This window comes from Nerophis ophidion, linkage group LG27, assembly GCF_033978795.1.
Source record: "Nerophis ophidion isolate RoL-2023_Sa linkage group LG27, RoL_Noph_v1.0, whole genome shotgun sequence".
NCBI classification, from domain to species: Eukaryota; Metazoa; Chordata; class Actinopteri; order Syngnathiformes; family Syngnathidae; genus Nerophis; species Nerophis ophidion.
The window spans coordinates 5,310,056-5,334,042 of record NC_084637.1 but is presented as its reverse complement, the minus strand read 5'-3'; the positions used below and the strand labels follow the sequence as shown (position 1 = coordinate 5,334,042).

At 43.2% G+C, this 23,987-nt stretch overlaps 1 protein-coding gene across 3 annotated transcripts in view; it reads right to left on the bottom strand.

Moving 5' to 3' along the window:
* Positions 1 to 23,987, bottom strand: part of gpd2 (glycerol-3-phosphate dehydrogenase 2 (mitochondrial)) — a 61,830-nt gene that overhangs the window by 26,765 nt on the left and 11,078 nt on the right. For 2 of the 3 annotated variants that reach the window (XM_061889597.1, XM_061889599.1), the window contains exons 3-11: positions 18,239 to 18,407; positions 14,476 to 14,600; positions 14,298 to 14,395; positions 9,400 to 9,563; positions 6,541 to 6,705; positions 6,318 to 6,462; positions 1,869 to 2,062; positions 1,053 to 1,187; positions 805 to 980 (exon numbers count right to left, since the gene is read on the bottom strand). In XM_061889597.1, the coding sequence (XP_061745581.1) occupies positions 805 to 980; positions 1,053 to 1,187; positions 1,869 to 2,062; positions 6,318 to 6,462; positions 6,541 to 6,705; positions 9,400 to 9,563; positions 14,298 to 14,395; positions 14,476 to 14,600; positions 18,239 to 18,407 (1,371 nt within the window). Of the gene's footprint in view, positions 1 to 804; positions 981 to 1,052; positions 1,188 to 1,868; positions 2,063 to 6,317; positions 6,463 to 6,540; positions 6,706 to 9,399; positions 9,564 to 14,297; positions 14,396 to 14,475; positions 14,601 to 18,238; positions 18,408 to 21,305; positions 21,702 to 23,987 lie in introns of those variants that run through there. The other variant, XM_061889600.1, reaches the window with a different exon arrangement.

The window sequence follows — 23,987 nt, the reverse complement described above, 5'->3', positions numbered from 1 at the left end:
TGTATTGAAGTGGGAATAACAAACTTCCTGTTGATTTTAGTTGGGGGCGGTCAGTGTATGAAATATAGGTCTCAGTGAGACCTATATTGAGGTTTTTGTTTCATGTGTGTATGACAGTCCTACAGTTTGGTCTGAGCAGAAAGCCGCCATTTTGTGACAACAGCAGCAGCGCACCGGTTCTTTGCGGGCTCATAAAATCCAAACCGGGGTAGTAATTAAAACTCTTTCTTTAACTTTTAATCAGAAGGGTTCAATCTCTCTTCTGTGCTTATTTGAAGCCGAAACGACAATCGACATTTTTTAGCCAACTTTTGTACTGAAGTGGGAATAGCAAACTTCCTGTTGATTTTAGCCGGGGGGTCTCAGTGAATGAAATATAGGTCTAACTGAGACCTACGTAGTGGTTTTTGTTTCATGTTTCTATGACATTCCTACTGAAAGTTACAAACAGTTTTGTCTGTGTTTTCTTCCTAGGGGGCGTTACAGCGCAATTTTGAGTTTTGGGGTTTGTTTTTTTATTATATCGCACTTTTCACCAGTCCTGATGTGTGTGTCAAATTTGGTGAGTTATGAAGCATGTTAAGGGGGTCAAATTACAGCTCAAAGAGGCGGCGGTATAATAATAAAGAATAGTAATGATAATAATAATAATAAAACTTTAGAAATTCAATAGCGTCCTCCGTCTCAAAGGGACATCGGTCCCTATAAATGCTCCCCAACGTGCTTCCATTTTTTTTGTATGCGGCCCTTGAGTTTGGATGTCCGTATCCAAGGTCAACTTCAGAACAAACAAATGTCTCTTACTTCCTGCTCCAAGCCGTAGTCTTGCACCAGTCGTATGTAAAGCGTCGGCGTCCAGCCTTTGGCGCCCTCCAACATCAGACCTACAGTCTTGCAGGTCTCACCTGGGAGGGCGTGTGCTTTAATGGCAGCATCCAAAGTCTCCTCAGCCATGGATCTGTAGGTGGTCCATTTACCGCCTACACCAAATAGTGTTGCTTTATTAAAAGCAAGTCAGTGGACAACATTCGGGTCTACAGAGACTACTTGACCTGCAATTGTGACCAGCCCGCTGTCACTGAGGCTGACTATATGATTACGGCAGATGGACTGAGTGTCTTTGGAGTTGGGATCCGTCACCAGTGGGCGAATGCCACTCCACGCCGCCAACACGTCACCTCGTCTCACTGTAAAATACAAACTTCAGATTTTAAATAATGTGTGACGCTACTCTTGTTCACGAGTGGGGGAAGAGTGGATCGTGAGATCGACAGGCGGATCGGTGCGGCGTCTTCAGTAATGCGGACGTTGTACCGATCCGTTGTGGTGAAGAAGGAGCTGAGCCGGAAGGCAAAGCTCTCAATTTACCGGTCGATCTACGTTCCCATCCTCACCTATGGTCATGAGCTTTGGGTCATGACCGAAAGGATAAGATCACGGGTACAAGCGGCCGAAATGAGTTTGGGTCTCTCCCTTAGAGATAGGGTGAGAAGCTCTGCCATCCGGGAGGAACTCAAAGTAAAGCCGCTGCTCCTTCACATCGAGAGGAGCCAGATGAGGTGGTTCGGGCATCTGGTCAGGATGCCACCCGAACGCCTCCCTAGGGAGGTGTTTAGGGCACATCCAACTGGTAGGAGGCCACGGGGAAGACCCAGGACACGTTGGGAAGACTATGTCTCCCGGCTGGCCTGGGAACGCCTTGGGATCCCCCGGGAAGAGCTAGACGAAGTGGCTGGGGAGAGGGAAGTCTGGGTTTCCCTGCTTAAGCTGTTGCCCCCGCGACCCGACCTCGGATAAGCGGAAGAAGATGGATGGATGGATGGATGGATGTGACGCTACTCTACAAATGACCGAGTGGACACCTGTACCTTCCACGTCGGGGCTGAGATAGTTGCGGACCTCGTTCAGAATGAAGTTGATGTCATTCTCCCCAGGGATAGGGTGGGCTGTCACATTGGTGGGTGTGTCCGTGGTTCCAGCGATGGTCATCTTCTCCCAAGGGAGGAAGAAAATGACTCGGCCATCACTTGTCGCCGGATCCAAAAGGCCCATGTTGTCGGGACTGCACGACACAGAAAAAAAAATACAGTAAATATGAGCACATTTCTAAAGATTGCGATGAAGAGAATCAGGTATTTGTCTTTTCTGGTGCTGCTCAAACTCCCTCAGATTTTCCTCAAAGAGCTCTGCTGAGTTTAGAAATAAATCAAATAAAGAGGGTTAGGGATAGCACCGGGCAGCAGGGTGGAACGTGGTTAGTGCATGTGCCTCACAATACAGAGGTCCTGAGTAGTCCTGAGTTCAATCCCGGGCACGGGATCTTTCTGTGTGGAGTTTGCATGTTCTCTCCGTGAATGCGTGGGTTCCCTCCGGGTACTCCGGCTTCCTCCTACCCCCCAAAAACATGCACCTGGGGATAGGTTGATTTGCAACACTAAATGGTCCCTAGTGTGTGAATGTTGTCTGTCTATCTGTGTTGGCCCTGTGATGAGGTGGCGACTTGTCCAGGGTGTACCCCGCCTACCGCCTAAATGCAGCTGGGATAGGCTCCAGCGACCCCAAAAGGGAAAAGCGCTAGAAAATGAATGGATGGATGGGTTTGTATTCAATTACAGTAAGTGTGTTTATCCTAAACATTCCTGCTAATCCATTTCACACACAATGGCATTTTTAAGGGGAGGTGTACAACAATAATATTTTCACCATGGCCTTAACACCGTGATAATATCGTACCATGACATTTTGATACCGTTACAACCCTAATCGAGACAGAAGGGCCATCGATCACAGAAAAACTGCTTATTGTCACCATAAGCAAACCCAAAGAATTGGCAAAAAAATATTCTCTAGAAAAACTGGTCATATTCTGCCAGACAAATCACACCAAAGGCAACTCTCTGTCATCTGTCATATTGACAGCAGACGCTCTTTCTCTTACTTGCCCCAACGAACGCACTCATTTGACCGGTTATTCTTGAATGGTGGGAATAAGGGCGCGTGGAACCCCGGGGGAACATGCTTCGTCAGTAACATGCAGTATCATGCTTCAACAACCCACGTCGAACAGCTGTGCAATGCAAAACGTGCTCATTGCAGCCATTAATCTTGACGTGCAGTACAGTGCAGCAGAGTTAAATGGGAACATTATCACAATTTCAAAAGGGTTAAAAACAATAAAAATCAGTTCCCAGTGGCTTGTTGTATTTTTTGAAGTTTTTTTCAAAATTTTACCGGTCTCGGAATATCCCTAAATAAAGCTTTAAAGTGCCTTATTTTCGGCTCACTGCGAAGACACTGGCCATTTCCCTGTGACGTCACACAGTGCTGCCAATGTAAACAAACAATGGGAATACCACAGCAAGATATAGCAACATTAGCTCGGATTCAAACTCGGATTTCAGCGATTTAAGCGATACAACAGATTACGCATGTAATCTGTTGTATCGCAATTCATAGCCATAGCATGGCCGAATAGCTGCGTTAGCATCGCCTCTCGCATCTTTTGACACTGGAGCAACTTAAATCCGTCGATTGGTTAGTGTTTTTTTTCGCATTAAATGTGGGTGGAAGGAAACGTAATATAGTTGCAAATGCATCTGCAGGTTATCCATACATCTCTGTTCCATGTCTGCTTTAGCACCGCCGGTAAATAGCATGTTAGCATCGATTAGCATAGCATGTTAGCATCGATGAGCTGGCAGTCAACATCAACAAAACTCACCTTTGTGATTTCGTTGACTATCGTTGCAAATGCATCTGCAGGTTATCCATACATCTCTGTGCCATGTCTGCTTTAGCATCGCCGGTCAAATGTGGAGAAACTCCGGCACATTCAATGGGGGTCTGGCGGCAGACACTTTCGCATCTTTGGGCCAGTGGTGCAACTTGAATCCCTCCCTGTTAGTGTTGTTACACCCTCCGACAACACACCGACGATGCATGATGTCTCCAAGGTTCCAAAAAATAGTCAAAAAAACGGAAAATAACTGAGCTGAGACCCGGTGTTTGTAATGTGTTGAAAATGAAAATGGTGGGTGTGTTACCTCGGCGACGTCACATTCTGACGTCATCGCCTCCAGCGCGATAAACAGAAAGGCGTTTAATTCGCCAAAATTCACCCATTTAGAGTTCGGAAATCGGTTAAAAAAATAGATGGTCTTTTTTCTGCACCATCAAGGTATATATTGACGCTTACATAGGTCTGCTGATAATGTTCCCCTTTAAGAAAGTGTAATGCTTATATCTCCTACTATGGTGAAATAAACAGGTACTGTACACCCACCCCAATCAAATGTTTGCTTATTCTACTGTCATTTATTTAGAATTGTATTTATTGACATTGCTCATTAAAATGATGTTACTAAATTAAAGAAATGCTAATAAAAACTGCAATGATATATTTTACGAGCAGAAGGTTAGAGGAATATACAGTACACTTTAGACCATGTTTGTGCTACAGCACACATCTCATTGTGCAAGATGTGAAAGTTTTGAGGGGCACTAAATGTAATCTTTCAGAGGGGTACACATTATCTCCAAAGCAGCACCCCCACCCAAACATACTAGTGCAGAACTCATGAAAAACAAGAATTGAATGTGTCTAATGGAAATAACTGCCTTCATCCATCCATCTTCTTCCGCTTATCAGAAGTAGGGTCGCGGGGGAAGCAGCCTAAGTAGGGAAGCCTAGACTTTCTTCTCCACAGCCACTTCGTCTAGCTCTTCCCGGGGGATCCTGAGGCGTTCCCAGGCCAGCCGGGAGACCTAGTCTTCCCAACGTGTTCTGGGTCTTCCCCGTGGCCTACTACCGGTCGGACGTGCCCTAAACACCTCCCTAGAGAGCCTCGCTCGGGTGGCGTCCTGACCAGATGCCCGAACCACCTCATAAGGCTCCTCTCCATGTGGAGGAGTAGCGGCTTTACTCTGAGCTCCCCCCGGATGGCAGAGCTTCTCACCCTATCACTAAGGGAGAGGCGGACGAAACTAATTTCGGCCGCCTGTACCCGTGATCTTGTCCTTTCGGTCATGACCCAAAGCTCATGACCATAGGTGAGGATGGGAACGTAGATCGACCGGTAAATTGAGAGCTTTGCCTTCCGGCTCAGCTCCTTCTTCACCACAACGGATCGATACAGCGTCCGCATTACTGAAGACGCCGCACCGATCCGCCTGTCGACCTCATCAATACCAAATAATTTAGCATCTTCAACCATTCCTCGATGCCTCGTCCGGAGGTTTTCTGTATCACTCTTCACTCTTCCCTCACTCGTGAACAAGACTCCCAGGTACTTGAACTCCTCCACTTGGGGCAGGGTCTCCTCCCCAACCTGGAGATGGCCCTCCGTCCTTTCCCAGGCGAGAACCATGGACTCAAGACTTGGAGTTGCTGATTCTCATCCCAGTCGCTTCACACTCGGCTGCGAACCGATCCAGTGAGAGCTGAAGATCCCGGCCAGATGAAGCCATCAGGACCACCAAACCGGATCCCCTCAATGCCTTGACTCCTCTCTGAGCTGCTACCGTGGTAGAGGAGTTTGCGTGTCCCAATGATCCTAGGAGCTATGTTGTCTGGGGGCTTTCATGCCCCCTGGTAGGGTCTCCCAAGACAAACAGGTCCTAGGTGAGTGATCAGACAAAGAGCAGCTCAAAGACTTCTATGGAATTACAACAAAATGAACTCAGATTTCTCTTGCCCGGACGCGGGTCACCGGGGCCCCGCTCTGGAGCCAGGCCTGGAGTTAGGGCACGATGGCGAGCGCCTGTCCCCATGGGGGCCCGGCCGGGCACAGCCCGAAGAGGCAACGTGGGTCATCCCTCCAATGGGCTCACCACTCATAGGAGGGGCCATAGAGGTCGGGTGCATTGTGAGCTGGGCGACAGCCGAAGGCAGGGCACTTGGCGGTCCGATCCTCGGCTACATAAGCTAGCGCCTCGAAATTCTGTCCATAAAAGTTATGAACAGAATCGGCGACAAAGGGCAGCCTTGGCGGAGTCCAACCCTCACTGGAAACGTGTCCGACTTACTGACAGCAATGCGGACTAAGCTCTGACACTGATCATACAGGGAGCGGACCGAGACAATAAGACAGTCCGATACCCCGGACTCTCTGAGCACTCCCCACAGGACTTCCCGAGGGACACGGTCGAATGCCTTCTCCCAGTCCAAGAAGTCAAGATATGACTGCTGTCATTTGATCATAATTATAAGACATTGAACTTGGCCACAGTCTGCACGTCTTAAGTTGCTCATATGAGGCCTCAGGGAGTTTTTGCTCAGACAGATGAACAATTAGGGGGTAACATTGCAAGTAACACACCTATAGTAGCCAGGGATGACAATGTGCACGCCGGCACTGGGCTGGCAGATGTTTGCACTTTCTTGGTTATCCATCTTCCTCAGTGAGTCCGTGAAGGGCCCCGTAGCATTGATCACACACTTGGCTTTAACATCAAATTCCTCTCCTGAAACAGAAAACCACTAGGCTGGGGTCATGTGATCGACAGTAGCGAAACAGCAATCATTTGAGCAATCCGCCCCACCTGTAAGCACGTCCCGACATCGCGCACCGTACACCTTGTCAGAGCCAGTCTGCGGGTCCTCCTTCTTTAGCAGGTGAACCACCTCCGTATAGTTGGCCGTGGCGGCCCCGTAGCGGGCAGCGGTGAGGGCAATAGCCAGGTTCATACGGGCATCGTTGTGCTGTCCTGTAGAGCAACACCGGGAAAATGCTTGGTGAGAGAGTATGCTTTTCTAAATGGGTCTACATGTCGTGTGTAGAGAGGACAAAGGGATGCACAGTGACTCCATCACTAAGCTAGATATAATTCACACAAGGTTGTTTGTCTACAGCAGGGGTCGGGGACCTTTTTGGCTGAGAGAGCCATGAAAGCCAAATATTTCAAAATGTATTTTCGCGAGAGCCATATCATATTTTTTAACACTGAATACAACTAAATGCGTGCATTTTTAAGTAAGACCAACATTTTTCGAGTATGATAAGTCTCTTATTCTTTTTAATAACATTGTTATTCTGAAGCTATCCACCCATCCATCCATCATCTTCCGCTTATCCGAGGTCGGGTCGCGGGGGCAACAGCCTAAGCAGGGAAACCCAGACTTCCCTCTCCTCAGCCACTTCGTCCAGCTCTTCCCGGGGGATCCCGAGGCGTTCCCAGGCCAGCCGGGAGACATAGTCTTCCCAACGTGTCCTGGGTCTTCCCCGTGGCCTCCTACCGGTTGGACGTGCCCTAAACACCACCCTAGGGAGGCATTCGGGTGGCATCCTGACCAGATGCCCGAACCACCTCATCTGGCTCCTCTCCATGTGAAGGAGCAGCGGCTTTACTTTGAGTTCCTCCCGGATGGCAGAGCTTCTCACCCTATCTCTAAGGGAGAGCCCCGCCACCCGGCGGAGGAAACTAATTTCGGCCGCTTGTACCCATGATCTTATCCTTTCGGTCATAACCCAAAGCTCATGACCATAGGTGAGGATGGGAACGTAGATCGACCAGTAAATTGAGAGCTTTGCCTTCCGGCTCAGCTCCTTCTTCACCAAAACGGATCGGTACAACGTCCGCATTACTGAAGCTAATCAACGATAAATCAAATGTCATGTCTGTTGATCATGTGTGGTTTGTCTTTTGGACTCTTTAAGTTCCTGTTTTTTTCCACTCCCTTGTCTGGTTTCCTTGGTTACTCATTTTGTCCACCTGTCTCTGGTGGACAAAATGTCCGCTCACCTGCTTCCCGAGCACTAATCAGAGGCAGTATTTAAGCTTGTCTTTGCCAGTCAGTCGCCCTGGCGTCAATGTGATCTTTTCTTGCTCTGTGCTGACTTGTTTCATGCCTTGCCATAGTTTCGCGCTTCATGCCATGCCAAGTAAATTTTGTTTTATTTATTTTCATAGTCTGTTTATGCGTTAGCTTCCTTCCTTAGCCCAAGTTATGCCTCCGCTGTGAGAGATTTTTGTTTGTATCTTTTTTTAGTTTAAATTAAGTCATGCTTCACGGTGGCAGAGGGGTTAGTGCGTCTGCCTCACAATACAAAGTTCCAGCAGTCCTGGGTTCAAATCCAGGCTCGGGTTCTTTCTGTGTGGAGTTTGCATGTTCTCCCCGTGAATGCGTGGGTTCCCTCCGGGTACTCCGGCTTCCTCCCACTTCCAAAGACATGCACCTGGGGATAGGTTGATTGGCAACACTAAATTGCCACTAGTGTGTGAATGTGAGTGTGAATGTTGTCTGTCTATCTGCGATGAGGTGGCAACTTGTCCAGGGTGTACCCTGCCTTCCGCCCGATTGTAGCTGAGATAGGCGCCAGCGCCCCCCGCTACCCCGAAAGGGAATAAGCGGTAGAAAATGGATGGATGGATGGATGTTTTTACCTAAATGCCATGTCCCGAGTAGTCCGTCTGCCTTCCTGGGAGAACGACCCCGCAGCAAGCTGCGACCCCCCCCCCCATCATGACATAAAATACTTCTTACCATTAATGCGACTACTTGAACAGGTGCGGTAGGAAACGGATGGATGGATTTAAATGCATGAGAATGTTTTATATTTTGAACGTTATTTTTAGCACTGTGAATTCCAGCGGAATTATTCATAATTATCGTGTTGAGCAATGTCAGCTAAGATTTATCTGAGAGCCAGATGCAGTCATCAAAAGAGCCACATCTGGCTCTGGAGCCATAGGTTCTCTACCCCTGGTCTACAGAGAAAATAAGGAAGAAACCAAGACATTCGTTGCTTAGTCTAACCCACCAATGTCGGCGGTGCCTCTCTGGAGCTCACATCAACCAAGAAAAGGTCAGCCTTGGAAATGTCACAAGCATGATTGTACCAGATGGTTTGAATTGAAAAAAGGTATTTGCAAGTCCCCCCGCCCTCTCTCATGCCTTCGAGCAAAAACATAGTGGCGGAACAAACACAAATGTGCAGCAAACAAGCCAGGACTACATAATGGGGCATTCAGGGAAAGAAAAGGGCTGCAAATTCTGCCTACATTGTGTTTTTGGAATCACAAGACACTTTTGTCTTGTCTGCCATTTTGTATCAACATGTGATATAAAAAAGTTGTCTTTCAGAAAGGAACCCGCAAACATTTCACAGTCAGCTGAATAGCCTGGATCAGACAACAAAGGACATTTATTGCTGCAAAGACAACAATCCTTGCAGTCTGTCAACAACTTTCCAGGCACCAGTGGAGGTGTGACATATGGGCATGACTTCCACTAAAGACCTTTTTCGAGATTTCTTTTTAGTTTCCGCTTTCCTCGAACAAGTTTTATCCGCAGTACCTCTCGGAAATCATCTCAGCGGAAGAGACAACATCAAAAGAATCAGCTGCTCTGCAAGGGTTTACATGAAACAAAGATGGGAGTCGGCTTGAAAGGTAACTGACCATCATAGTAGACGATGGCTCCCACCAGCTTGTCCTTCTTGAGCATGGGGAAGAGCTCCAGGGCTTTGGTCTTACTGAGCATATAGCTGCTCTTTAGGCACTGGATGCCGGCAACCAAGTCGTACATTTTGATTCCGGCCCAATAATAAGGCAGTTGCCACCATCTGGAAAAAAAATACATAAATGTAGTGAGGCCGCAGGAAGGTTTTTCAGAATAATTATCGACAGTATGTTGACTGTTAATGGACACAATGCGCACAACTAGTGTGTGTCTGACCATCATTGGTACTTTAACTCTTTAAAGGCCTATTGAAACCCACTACTACCGATCACGCAGTCTGATAGTTTATATATCAATGATGAAATCTTAAAATTGCAACACATGCCAATACGGCCGGGTTAGTTTACTAAATTGCAATTTTAAATTTTGCGCCGAAATATACTGCTGAAACGTCTCGGATGCGCGTGACGTCACGGATTGTCGAGGACATTTTGTTACAGCATCGTTCCCAGCTATTAAGTCGTCTGTTTTCATCGCATAATTCAACAATATTCTGGACATCTGTGTTGCTGAATCTCTCGCAATTTGTTCAATGATCAATGGAGACATCAAAGAAGAAAGCTGTAGGTGGGAAGCGGTGTATTGCAGCCGGCTTTAGCAACACAAACACAGCCAGTGTTACATTGTTTACATTCCTGAAAGATGACAGTCAAGCTTTACTATGGAACAGAGATGTCAAACGAACACGGTTGGATTGGACCACACACACAAAGTACAGTGTATTATGCAGCAATCATTTCGAAAGGTCGTGTTTCGAAGAGGGTCCCTTGCGAAGGGCAGAAATGGGCATCGCCACCACCCATCGGCTGGTGCTGAAGAAAGGTGTGGGGCCGACCTTCAGGTTGTACAGGTACGACCATATAATCTCACTAAAACACTAGTAACACAATAAGCAGATAAGGGATTTTCCAGAATTATCCGAGTAAATGTGTCTAATAACATCTGAATTGCTCCCACTGCCCTCTAGTCTCTTTTTTTTTTTAGTCCTTCACTCTCACTTTCCTCATCCACGAATCTTTCATCCTCGCTCAAATTAATGGGGAAATCGTTGCTTCCTTGGTCCGAATCGCTCTCGTTGCTGGTAGCCATGATTGTAAACAATGTTCAGATGTGAGGAGCTCCACAACCTGTGACGTCACGCGCATATCGTCTGCTACTTCCGGTAGCGACCAAAAGTTACGAACTTTATCGTCGATGTTCTCTACTAACTCCTTTCAGCAAAAATATGGCAATATCGCGAAATGATCAAGTATGACACATAGAATGGACCTGCTATCCCCGTTTAAATAAGAAAATCTCATTTCAGTAGGCCTTTAAGATAAACATTGTGATGGTTGATATAATGTGAATAAACTTTATTTTATTTACTTTACTTTTTATTTTTCGCCTGAAGGATTTCTACCTAATTGTGGTCAAGGGGTTGCGTACCTCAGTGACCAAAGAGCTTTACCAGCAGGAGCTTAGACTTTAGCACCCAAGTTGTACAGGTGTGACTAAGAGCAATCCACTTCTCCAGGTTGGAGTTAGTTGGCCACATACTGTAGCTAACTAACCAAATTCAATGAAGAAGGCAGCAAAGTTACTACTGTATATGCACAGAAAAAAATTGTTGTAGTATGATGGAACAGTGAGTACAAATGATGCACCCTTCACTTTTCTGACTGTCCCCTAATATGTGAATGCATAGAGGGGGCTGCTGCATAATTACAAAACCCAAAACCAGTAAAGTTGGCACGTTGTGTAAATGGTAAATAAAAACAAAATACACTAATTTGCATATTATTTTCAACTTATATTCAGCTAATTAGACTGCAAAGACAAGATACATAACTATTGAACTGGAAAACTTTTGTTATTTTTTGCAAATATTAGCCCATTTGGAATTTGCTGCCTGCAACATGTTTCAAAAAAGCTGGCACAAGTGGCATCAAAAATTGACAAAGTTGAGGAATGCTCATCAAACACTTATTTGGAACGTCCCACAGGTGAACAGGCTAATTGGGAACAGGTGGGTGGCATGATTGGGTATAAAAGCAGCTTGCTTCATTCGCAAACAAGGACGGGGCGAGGGTCACCACTTTGTGAACAAATGCGTGAGCAAATTGTCGAACAGTTTAAGAACAACATTTCTTAATGAGTTATTGCAAGAAATTGAGGGATTTCACCATCTACGGTCCGTAATATCAGCAAAAGGTTCAGAGAATCTGGAGAATTCACTGCACGTAAGCGGCAAGGCCGAAAACCAACTCCATCAAAAACTGAAATCAGTGTGAAAAGAATATCACCACATGGGCTCAGGAACACTTCGGAAAACCAATGTCAGTAACTACAGTTGGTCGCTACATCTGTAAGTGCAAGTTAAAACTCTACTATGCAAAGCAAAAGCCATTTATCAACACCTCAGAAACGCCGCTGAGGTGGCGACTTTTCTAGGGTACAGCTGAGATAGGCTCAAGCACCCCCCGCGTCCCTGAAAGGGACAAGCGGTAAAAAATGGATGGATGGATGTTGCCATCAAGGCAACGTCTTTTTCATGGACGCCCCTGCTTATTTCAGCAAGACAATGCCAAGTCACGTGTTACAACATCATAACTTCGTAGTAAAAGAGTGCAGGTACTAGACTGGCCTGCCTGTAGTCCAGACCTGTCTCCCATTGAGAATGTATGGTGCATTACCGTATGAAGCCGAAAATACCACAACGGAGACCCCGGACTGTTGAACAACTTAAGCTGTACATCAAGCAAGAATGGGAAAGAATTCCACTTCAAAAATGTGTCTCCTCAGTTCCCAAACGTTTACTGAGTGCTGTTAAAAGGAAAGGCCATGTAACACAGTGGTAAAAATGCCACTGTGCCAACTTTTTTGCAATGTGTTGCTGCTATTAAATTCGAAGTTAATGATTATTTGCAAAAAAAAATTAAGTTTCTCAGTTGGAACATTAAATATCTTGTCTTTGCAGTCTATTCAATTGAAAATATGTTAAAAAGGATTTGAAAATCATTGTATTCTGTTTTTATTTACAATTTACCCAATTTGACAATTTCACTGGTTTTCGGTTTTGTAAAATTAGCTAAAGAAAAGACCCCAATATTTGTACACAAATGCGATTTATTGTCAAAATGTGATCCAGGAACGTTTTTTTTAAGTTTTACTTGAATACACATAGTTAATTTGCTCAAAACTTGGTAACAGGTTTATCTTCTTTCCCGTTGTATTGGTGTATATAGGTGAAGAGAATTGCACTATTTAAAGGCCAAATATTCCTTTGTGTCCTTTTACCCAAATCTACATTTTGGTACCGTATTAGGTTTTGTATTTTCAATATCTAATGTTGGTACTTTACGGAATATTTGGGTTTTTTATATTTATATAATATAATATAATAATAAATGGGTACTTGTATAGCGCTTTTCTACCTTCAAGGTACTCAAAGCGCTTTGACACTACTTCCACATTCACCCATTCACACACTGATGGAGGGAGCTGCCATGCAAGGCGCTAACCAGCACCCATCAGGAGCAAGGGTGATATTTGTATTTATATTCATATCATATGGCATACTATTGTGTCCAGATGAATGCCAAATGTTCTAAAAAACTCTATTTACTCTATAGTATCAGTTAATATAAACATATTTGATGTAAAAGATGTTATCAAACGTAACAGCGTAGAAAATAACGAAATGACAACTAATGTCTCGGTTACTTAGCTGACGAACTAGTTACTCCTTCAATGAGGTTGCTGAGTTACTAACTCGATTACTTTTTGGTAGAAGTTATTTGTAAATATAACCAATTACTTGTTTAAGGTAAGATGACCAATACTGCACTTGAGTAGTCTAATATTTGTATGTGGAGGGGGTGTGGTCTGCGGGCCTGCAGCGAAGCGGGGTGTGCCAGGACCGGCTTCGAAATCAGCGACAGGTGCGTAGATGGCCCACCTGGGCCTGTTTATCTAATCACCTGTCGCTCTGTTAAAAGGCGGCAGCCGGGAGGAGATAGGGGTTGGAGTGGGAGTTGGCGCTGAAGGAGAGCGAGGGCGAGGGACATAGACCTTGTGCTGAAAAGCAAACTAATGGAGTACGCTGAAAATCAACCAGCATCAAGCCCTGAAACCTGGGCTCTCATGTCGGTGATTGGTGGTCTGGAGAACCCACTGGGGGGCAACCTCTACAGCGTATTTTCTGATTTAGAGTTGATAAAAGCAGACAATTTGAGTTTATTTTGAGAGCCTCGAAACAAGCAAATGTCACTACCGATTCGGTGGAATGGTCTTAATATCCTACCCTAATACCCTACTGTGCAATACTACCCTTCGAGTGCAATATGCCCGACACTGATTGTTATTTATTACTCCCGTATTCTTGTCTTGTTCTGTATATTGTACAGTATTTTGTATTTCTATAGTGTTTTGTATATTGAATAGGATTGCTTAGTATTTTTATTTCAATTTGTTAAGTTTTTTCCTTTATACCTCTTGTGTTATTTATTTTTACCCTGTATTTGTTCCCATTACCGCACCTTAAATTGGAGTCCTTAATCTCGTTATAGGCAAATATAATGACAATAAAGTCCATTCTATTCTTTTCTATTCTATTTATTGTTAATCCACTGCAATGAAACCGTACTTTGAATATGTTTTATGAGCTGCATATGAGTTTTTAAATAGAGCAAATTAGTAAATGTACACTTTGGTGAAGAAGCGTTTTCAGCAGTACGGCATAATTTTTCTTGTACGCAAGCACATGTGTATGTCCTCAGTGTTTGGATGGGAAAAATAAGAGTGTTCTTTTCAAAACATCCACTTTTTCATGTAAACCAGTGAGCCGAAAGTGTACTTGTAAACAGGAAGCATGATGGGGAGTGGCGCCGACAGGTGAGGCGCAATCTCCAGGAGGTTGGCTCGTTCATGGAGGGCCTCTTTCACCATCATGTACTGTTGCACCGAAGGACACGGCATGACAAGGATGAGCAAGTGAACACGCGAGAAGAACAGTGACGGGGCAAATTTACAACCTGCTCGTAATCCAGTTTCATGATGGCCTTCTGGAGGTAACGGACACCGCCGTGAATGAGCTTGGTACTCCGGCTGCTCGTCCCGGAAGAAAAGTCGTTCCTCTCGACGAGAGCGGTCTTTAGGTCTGAAAAGGTCAGAGGAGAATAATCTCTAGCAATGATTCTCAAACTGCGGTACTGGTACACGGGCTCCATCTAATAGTCACTTGATTAAAGTACAGTGCTTTATTTTCCTATATTCAAACTGTGTGTAACGTCACAGTGGCCAAAAATATTAAATGTACTTGTAAAATAAAACCTCGGCCTTGTTTTTAATGAATACTTAGGCCTACTCCACTACTGTATTTTAATGTTGGTCATTATGGTGGCACTCAAAGAACAAAGTTTTTTCTACAGGTGGTACTTAGTAAAACAAGTTTAAAGGAGCCATATGTAATCATTTCATGTCAGGCACTGATATGTCAAGAGGCATTAATAAACCTTGTTCCTTTCCAATACATGCTCGTTTCCAAATTAGATTTACAGCCCAGAAATCTTGTTTTTGTTTTCATTCGATGCCGAGCAATCTACTGTTTAAACCAATTAGAAAGTCTGTGAGTGTGTCACATCCAGGTTGCCAGTTACGCACCACCATCTTCGTCTAGCTACTGCCACTGGTAAAGGTAATAAACATGTCAGACCTTAGTAAATCTAAAATGCATTGTTACGATTCTCAACTTATTCATGACAAATCCAGAAACAAAACAAGGATTTGTATCGGGTATGCATTTGAAAGATGCAGACGATTGAAGGCGTAGAAGATGTTTTCATCTGACGCCAAACTTGGTAATTTCCTCCTTGATAGGCATTTACGTTTTCTTATTACTGGTAATACATGGAAATGGACATTTTAGTATGTAAACTATATTGTCCAATACAGTCTGTGATCTTGTCTAACAAAGATAGTATGTTCCTTTCCAATACCTTTATAAATGGTAACAGTGGTTCAGCCGGGATATGCTCCTTTCCAAATTAGATTTACAGCCCAGAAATCTTGTTTTTGTTTTCATTCGATGCCGAGCCATCCACTGTTTTAACCAAATTAGAAAGTCTGTGAGTGTGTCACATCCAGGTTGCCAGTTACGCACCGTCATCTTCGTCTAGGTACTGCCACTGGTAAAGTTACTAAACATGTCAGAACTTAGTAAATCTAAAAGGCATTGTTACGATTCTCAACTTATTCATGACAAATCCAGAAACAAAACAAGGATTTGTTATGGGGATGCATTTGAAAGATGCAGACGATTGAAGGCGTAGAAGATGTTTTCATCTGACGCCAAACTTGGTAATTTCCTCCTTGATAGGCATTTCCGTTTTCTTATTACTGGTAATAAATGGAAATGGACATTTTAGTATGTAAACTATATTGTCCAATACAGTCTGTGATCTTGTCTAACAAAGATAGTATGTTCCTATCCAATACCTTTATAAATGGTAACAGTGGTTCAGCCGGGATATGCTCCTTTCCAAATTAGATTTACAGCCCAGAAATCTTGTTTTTGTTTTCATTCGATGCCGAGCCATCCACTGTTTTAACCAATTAGAAAGTCTGTAAGTGTGTCACATCCAGGTTGCAAGTTACGCACCGCCATCTTCGTCTAGCTACTGCCACTGGTAAAGTTACTAAACATGTCAAACCTTAGTAAATCTAAAAGGCATTGTTACGATTCTCAACTTATTCATGACAAATCCAGAAACAAAACAAGGATTTGTATCGGGTATGCATTTGAAAGATGCAGACGATTGAAGGCGTAGAAGATGTTTTCATCTGACGCCAAACTTGGTAATTTCCTCCTTGATAGGCATTTACGTTTTCTTATTACTGGTAATACATGGAAATGGACATTTTAGTATGTAAACTATATTGTCCAATACAGTCAGTGATCTTGTCTAACAAAGATAGTATGTTCCTTTCCAATACCTTTATAAATGGTAACAGTAGTTCAGCCGGGATATGCTCGTTTCCAAATTAGATTTACAGCCCAGAAATCTTGTTTTTGTTTTCATTCGATGCTGAGCCATCCACTGTTTTAACCAATTAGAAAGTCTGTAAGTGTGTCACATCCAGGTTGCAAGTTACGCACCGCCATCTTCGTCTAGCTACTGCCACTGGTAAAGTTACTAAACATGTCAGACCTTAGTAGATCTAAAAGGCATTGTTACAATTCTCAACTTATTCATGACAAATCCAGAAACAAAACAAGGATTTGTATCGGGTATGCATTTGAAAGATGCAGAGGATTGAAGGCGTAGAAGATGCCAAACTTGGTAATTTCCTCCTTGATAGGCATTTATGTTTTCTTATTACTGGTAATACATGGAAATGGACATTTTAGTATGTAAACTATATTGTCCAATACAGTCTGTGATCTTGTCTAACAAAGATAGTATGTTCCTGCAACAAAATCTTAGCGTGATGATCAGTTCCCAGTTTAATTCTTAGCATGCTAGCCCGGTCAATGACACATTGACATACAGGCTAACGGGGAAATATATGCTCGTTAGCCTGTATGTCGATGTGTATTCGAACTGACAGGGAAAAATATATTTTGGACAACTAAAACCGATGTGGATATGGGTAGTGTCAGTGCCTATTTCCTTCACAATATGCTGATACGCTGAGGAAACGGGTTCCAACATTAGCACGGCTAATTGCGGTTTCTGGTACTGTATGCGCATCAGGCACATATGGGGTGCTATTTGCCTGGCATGATATAATTCATTACATGTAATGATGTTGTACTTTGTGTATTGTCTCACCTTAAAACTCATTTGTATACTCTAGCCTTTAAATAGACTCCCTTTTTAGACCAGTTGATCTGCCGTTTCTTTTCTTTTTCTTCTATGTCCCACTCTCCCTTGTGGCCATGTACTGCTTGCCTGTGTATCGGCTGGGGACATCTCTGCGCTGCTGATCCGCCTCCGCTTGGGATGGTTTCCTGCTGGCTCCGCTGTGAACGGGACTCTTGCTGCTGTGTTGGATCCGCTTTGGACTGGACTCTCGCGACTGTGTTGGATCCATTATTGATTGAACTTTCACAGTATCATGTTAGACCCGCTCGACATCCATTGCTTTCCTCCTCTCCAAGGTTCTCATAGTCATCATTGTCACCGACGTCCCACTGGGTGTGAGTTTTCCTTGCCCTTATGTGGGTCTACCGAGGATGTCGTAGTGGTTTGTGCAGCCCTTTGAGACACTAGTGATTTAGGGCTATATAAGTAAACATTGATTGATTGATTGATTGACATGGTAGCAGGCTATATGATTTATGCGTAACATGGTTTTTGTGTAACGTGGGTTGGCACATAGAATTTATTTCGATGTTGGTCCATGCGGTCAAAGTTTGACATTTTAGCAGGGTAATGCCAACAATCTGTCCCGACTCCCAACTAAAATATTGCTCCGTAACTTTACAAATCCCTTTGGTTAATGGACATTAATAAAATGAGGCATAATTACTTAGTTAAGCATCTTGCAAGAAGCATAAACAAGAGAAACCTACAGCGTAAAACTCGTCCATTGCCATTTTAAGTTCCTTGGAGTAGGATTCGGAATCGGCTGCGAATCTGGCAACCTCAGTCATGGAGCGTGGGAGGGGACCACAGAATTTTGACCGTGATTGCAGTACCATTTCTGGCCACATTATTACATAAGGCTCCTTTAAGAAACTTTGATCTATGGAATTAGTCAAACATAGTGGAAAAGCATGTTAAGAGGGCTTACTGCGTGTGGTGGCGTCTAAGGCACATCCTGCACCCGTGGCTCCACCTCCAACCACCAGGACGTCAAACTCTGTGTTTCTCAGCCTTGTAAGTTGGCCCTGCCTAGAAGGAAGTCCGTCTGCAAAAGGAGCCTTCAGCTGTGCTTCTGCTGCCACATGAGTTAACCGTACCTGGATGAGATTCACACACGCAAATTAAATCCCACAAGCTCTTGTTTTAAGTTTACACTTTTATGTCTGCATGCATGTTAAATTATCTGTAACTATGATTGGAAACATCCAATTTTGTATAGCAACACTTTACTTGAGGTGAATAAAACACTACAAACACCAGATGGTGCATGTTTCTGCATGCTATTAACATCCCTGCATGAGAAAGGGAAGCAATGCACAGATTGCACTCCTACTTTCTATCTGAGATTCAAGGCCTACTGAAACCCACTACTACCGACCACGCAGTCTGATATTTCATATATCAATGATTAAATCTTAACATTGCAACACATGCCAATACGGCCGTTGTATTTTACTAAATTGCAATTTTAAATTTCGCGCGGAAGTATCATGCTAAAACGTCGCGGTATGATGACGCGTGCGCGTGACGTCACGCATTGCAGAGGACATTTTGTTCCAGCACCGTTCCCAGCTGTAAGTCATCCGTTTTCGTCGCATGTTTCCACAATATTATGGACATCTGGGTTGCTGAATCTTTTGCAATTTGTTCAATGAATAATGGAGACGTCAAAGAAGAAAGCTGTAGGTGGGAAGCGGTGTATTGCGGCCGCCTTTGGCAACACAAACACAGCCGGTGTTTCATTGGTTACATTCCTGAAAGATGACGGTGAAGCTTTACTATGGAACAGAGCGGTCAAGCAAACACGGTTGGATTGGACCACACACACAAAGTACAGTGTATAATGCAGCTATCATTTCGACAGATCGTGTTTCGAAGAGGGTCCCTTGCGAAGGGCAGAGTTGGGCATCGCCACCACCCGTCGCCTGGTGCTGAATAAAGGTGCGGAGCCGACCTTCAGGTTGTACACGTACGAACATATAATCTCACTAAAAAACTAGTAACACAATAAGCAGATAAGGGATTTTCCAGAATTATCCTAGTAAATTTGTCTAATAACATCTGAATCTTTCCCACTGTATAATATTTTTTTTTTTTTTTAGTCCTTCACTTTCACTCTCCTCATCCACAAATCTTTCATCCTCGCTTAAATTAATGGGGTAATCGTCGTTTTCTCGGTCCGAATCGCTCTCGCTGCTGGTGGCCATGATTATAAACAATGTTCAGATGTGAGGAGCTCCACAACCCGTGACGTCACGCGCATACCGTCTGCTACTTCCGGTACAGGCAAGAATTTTTTATCAGCACTAAAAGTTGCGAACTTTATCGTGGATGTTCTCTACTAAATCCTTTAAGCAAAAATATGGCAATATCGCGAAATGATCAAGTATGACACATAGAATGGACCTGCTATCCCCGTTTAACCCTTGTATTATGTTGGAAAAAATGCCATTGATTATGCTGCGGGTCGTTTTGACCCATACTGTGTAAATGCACTCAAAACAGTCAAGAAAACAGGTTAAACCAATAACAATCTTATTTTAAGTTATATAAACATTTAGAAAAGTGACATACAATACATTTTTTATTCCAATTGTATTATGTTAAGGGTCAATTTGACCCATTTCAGTTTTTGCGTCGATCAAAGTACTGGTTATCCTTTCTTTTTCTTGCTGAAATCTGGTGACTTTTCCTCATCTAGGGTCATGAACTGGTGTGTAAATCTGGACACTTTGTTGTGTAGTGGAATGTTTGTGCAGAGTTTGAATAAAAAGATGATGTTGCGAGTCATTTTGACCCAGGTGCTTTAATGTGGGTAAATAACTCTTCAGATCCAAAAATAAACATGTCTCCTTGATGTACTTTTTACTTTGATGTACAATTGTTTGTATTTTGATTGTCTCTGAGACCCAGAGCCAGGTGTGTGAAGAGAGGGAACTTTCTCACACTTGTCCTTGTCTCCTCAGATGTCATCCTTCTGGAGCTCATTTTTGGTGAGTTTGTCAAAGAGATGACATGAGAACAGTGACAAGGACAAGTTTGAGAAAGTTCCCTCTCTTCACACACCCGGCTTTGGGTCTCAGAGGCAATCAAAATACAAACAATTGTACATCAAAGTAAAAATTACATCAAAGAGACTTGTTTATTTTGACTATTTACCCACATTAAAGCGTCTGGGTCAAAATGACCCGCAACATCATCTTTGTATACAAACTCTGCAAGACATTCCACTACTCAACAAAGTATCCAGATTTTACACACCAGTTCATGACCCTAGACGAGGAAAAGTCACCAAATTTCAGCACGAAAAAGAAAGGATAACCAGTACTTTGATAAACACAAAAACTGAAATGGGTCAAATTGACCTTCAACATAATATACGGGTTAAGTAATAAAATCTCATTTCAGTAGGCCTTTCAGTAAGGTTAGTTTTGGGTGTGAACGTTGATGAGAAGTTTGGCAATAACGTGCTTGTGACGAGTCACATTTTTCAAGTGAAGTGTTGCTAAAATCACGGTCTTAATTCCTGACGTAAATAGTAGCAGAGACACTGGGGTGGGGATGGTGGTTGGACTTGCTGCAACATGCTACTTATCTTTGCAAAACCACAACACAAATCAGCCACAGCCATTCATGCCCTGCCTTTGATTAGCGAATGATTTTAAGGAATAATCATAACAACGATGTCCCGCTGACACCAAGACGTGCCATTTCACCTCTAATGAAATATGTATTATTCCTTTTTTTATGCTGCAGTTTAATGATTGCATCAAGCTGGTGCATTTGACTTGCAAATGCGAGGTTTTTTTTTTTGCAATTTGCCACTGAAAAATACACCATGATATCATCATTGTCCTTCTCTGACGATGCAGACGGACAAACGCCAGCGCAGAGTTAAATGTGGGGGGGATTAGAATTGCTGGGGTTAGAGGCATGCATGATTACAAACTGTTGTGGACATGATTAGATTTCATCAGCATCGGCTTCTTGCTTACCGATCCGTTCTTGGTCGGGCGGGCGGCGACGTGCAAAAGAGGAGATTATTGCAACGGGACAAAAACAAAGTACACATTAGCACGCATCAGTTAAATAAAGGCTGGTATGTAGCTTTGTGGAGGTTTAAATATATATATGTTGGGGCAAAGGTCAGGGGAAACAGCTGCTTTGACATGTCATTTGAAGAAAGCATAACTGTCAAGGCCAGGCCTGGGCAATTATTTTGACTCGGGGGTCAAATTTAAAGAAAAAAATGTGTCTGGGGGCCGGTATATCTATTTTTAGGAACAGTAATACAAAACCTCACAATAATGTCTGATTGAATACTAAAAACATTATGACAGACCACCTTAAAAAACAGACTGGAATTTAATTTTTTTTACTGAATAACACACCCAGAATGTAGATGAAAATAAAGAATGTAGGATTTACAATATTAATTATGAACGATAAAACACTGGATATTGACAACATATGAACGTTACAAAAAAATGCAACAAACACAGCGAAAGATGAATGTGAAAGGTACAAAAAAATCCCACCTACAATCTGATATATTACTAAAAAATTGTTGTACAAATCTCCTTCCGTGTCTGTCCCTGACAGCCGCATGTCAGGCTGGCCGCTCTGGAAACACTCTGTGGAAACGCTCCCCACCCACACTGCTTGGTGCCTTGTCTGAGCTAAAATGACTTAGATTACCATAGTAACTAATTAGAATACCATAGGGAATAAGCGGTAGAAGATGGATGGATAGTAACTACAAACCCTGTTTCCATATGAGTTGGGAAATTGTGTTAGATGTAAATATAAACGGAATACAATGATTTGCAAATCCTTTTCAGCCCATATTCAATTGAATGCACTACAAAGACAAGATATTTTATGTTCAAACTCATAAACTTTATTTTTTTATATAAATAATAAATAACTTAGAATTTCATGGTTGCAACACGTGCCAAAGTAGTTGGGAAAGGGCATGTTCACCGCTGTGTTACATCACCTTTTCTTTTAACAACACTCAATAAATGTTTGGGAACTGAGGAAACAAATTGTTGAAGCTTTGAAAGTGGAATTGTTTCCCATTCTTGTTTTATGTAGAGCTTCAGTCGTTCAACAGTCTCCGCTGTCGTATTTTACGCTTCATAATGCGCCACACATTTTCCATGGGAGACAGGTCTGGACTGCAAGCGGGCCAGGAAAGTACCCGCACTCTTTTTTTTACGAAGCCACGCTGTTGTAACACGTGCTGAATGTGTCTTGGCATCGTCTTGCAGAAATAAGCAGGGGCGTCCATGAAAAAGACGGTGCTCAGATGGCAGCATATGTTGTTCCAAAACCTGTATGTACCTTGCAACATTAATGGTGCCTTCACAGATGTGTAAGTTACCCATGCCTTGGGCATTAATGCACCCCCATACCATCACAGATGCTGGCTTTTCAACTTTGCGTCGATAACAGTCTGGATGGTTTGCTTCCCCTTTTGTCCGGATGACACGATGTCGAATATTTCCAAAAACAATTTGAAATGTGGACTCGTCAGACCACAGAACACTTTTCCACTTTGCATAAGTGCATCTTAGATGATCTCAGGCCCAGAGAAGCTGGCGGCGTTTCTGGATGTTGTTGATAAATGGCTTTCGCTTTGCATAGTAGAGCTTTAACTTGCACTTACAGATGAAGCGACAAACTGTATTTAGTGACAGGGGTTTTCTGAAGTGTTCCTGAGCCCACGTGGTGATATCTTTTAGTGATTGATGTCGGTTTTTGATACAGTGCCGTCTGAGGGATCGAAGGTCACGGTCATTCAATGTTGGTTTCCGACCATGCCGCTTACGTGGAGTGATTTCTCCAGATTCCCTGAACCCTTTGATTATATCATGGACCGTAGATGTTGAAATCCCACAATTTCTTGAAATTGCACTTTGAGAAACGTTGTTCTTAAACTGTTTGACTATTTGCTCACGCAGTTGTGGACAAAGGGGTGTACCTCGTCCCATCCTTTCTTGTGAAAGACTGAGCATTTTTGGGAAGCTGTTTTTATACCCAATCATGGCACCCACCTGTTCCCAATTAGCCTGCACACCTGTGGGATGTTCCAAATAAGTGTTTGAAGAGCATTCCCCAACTTTATCAGTATTCATTGCCACCTTTCTCAACTTCTTTGTCACGTGTTGCTGGCATCAAATTCTTAAGTTAATGATAATTTGCACACAAAAAAAAAATGTTTATCAGTTTGAACATCAAATATGTTGTCTTTGTAGCATATTCAACTGAATATGGGTTGAAAAAAATTTGCAAATCATTGTATTCCGTTTATATTTACATCTAACACAATTTCCCAACTCATATTGAAACGGGGTTTGTAGTATATCATGCAAAAGTGCAGATTCCAAACATTTAAATACTTTGTATAGTTCAAGACTTACGGTCATTAAAAAACATCCCTGCACAAAATAATGGCAGCTACAGTTTGCATCTTAAAGATCTGAAAAAAATTATTTGGGACTATCCGGCAGGCCAGATTGAAAATCTTATGTGGCCCCCGGGCCTTAATTTGCCCAGGTCTGGTCAAGGCTAAACACAAATCCTCTCTCGACATACATCCACAAAAAAACACTGCAATGCCCCCACGCCTTGTTTTCTTGAAGGTAGAGCATGTTTGTTTATACAACATAAAA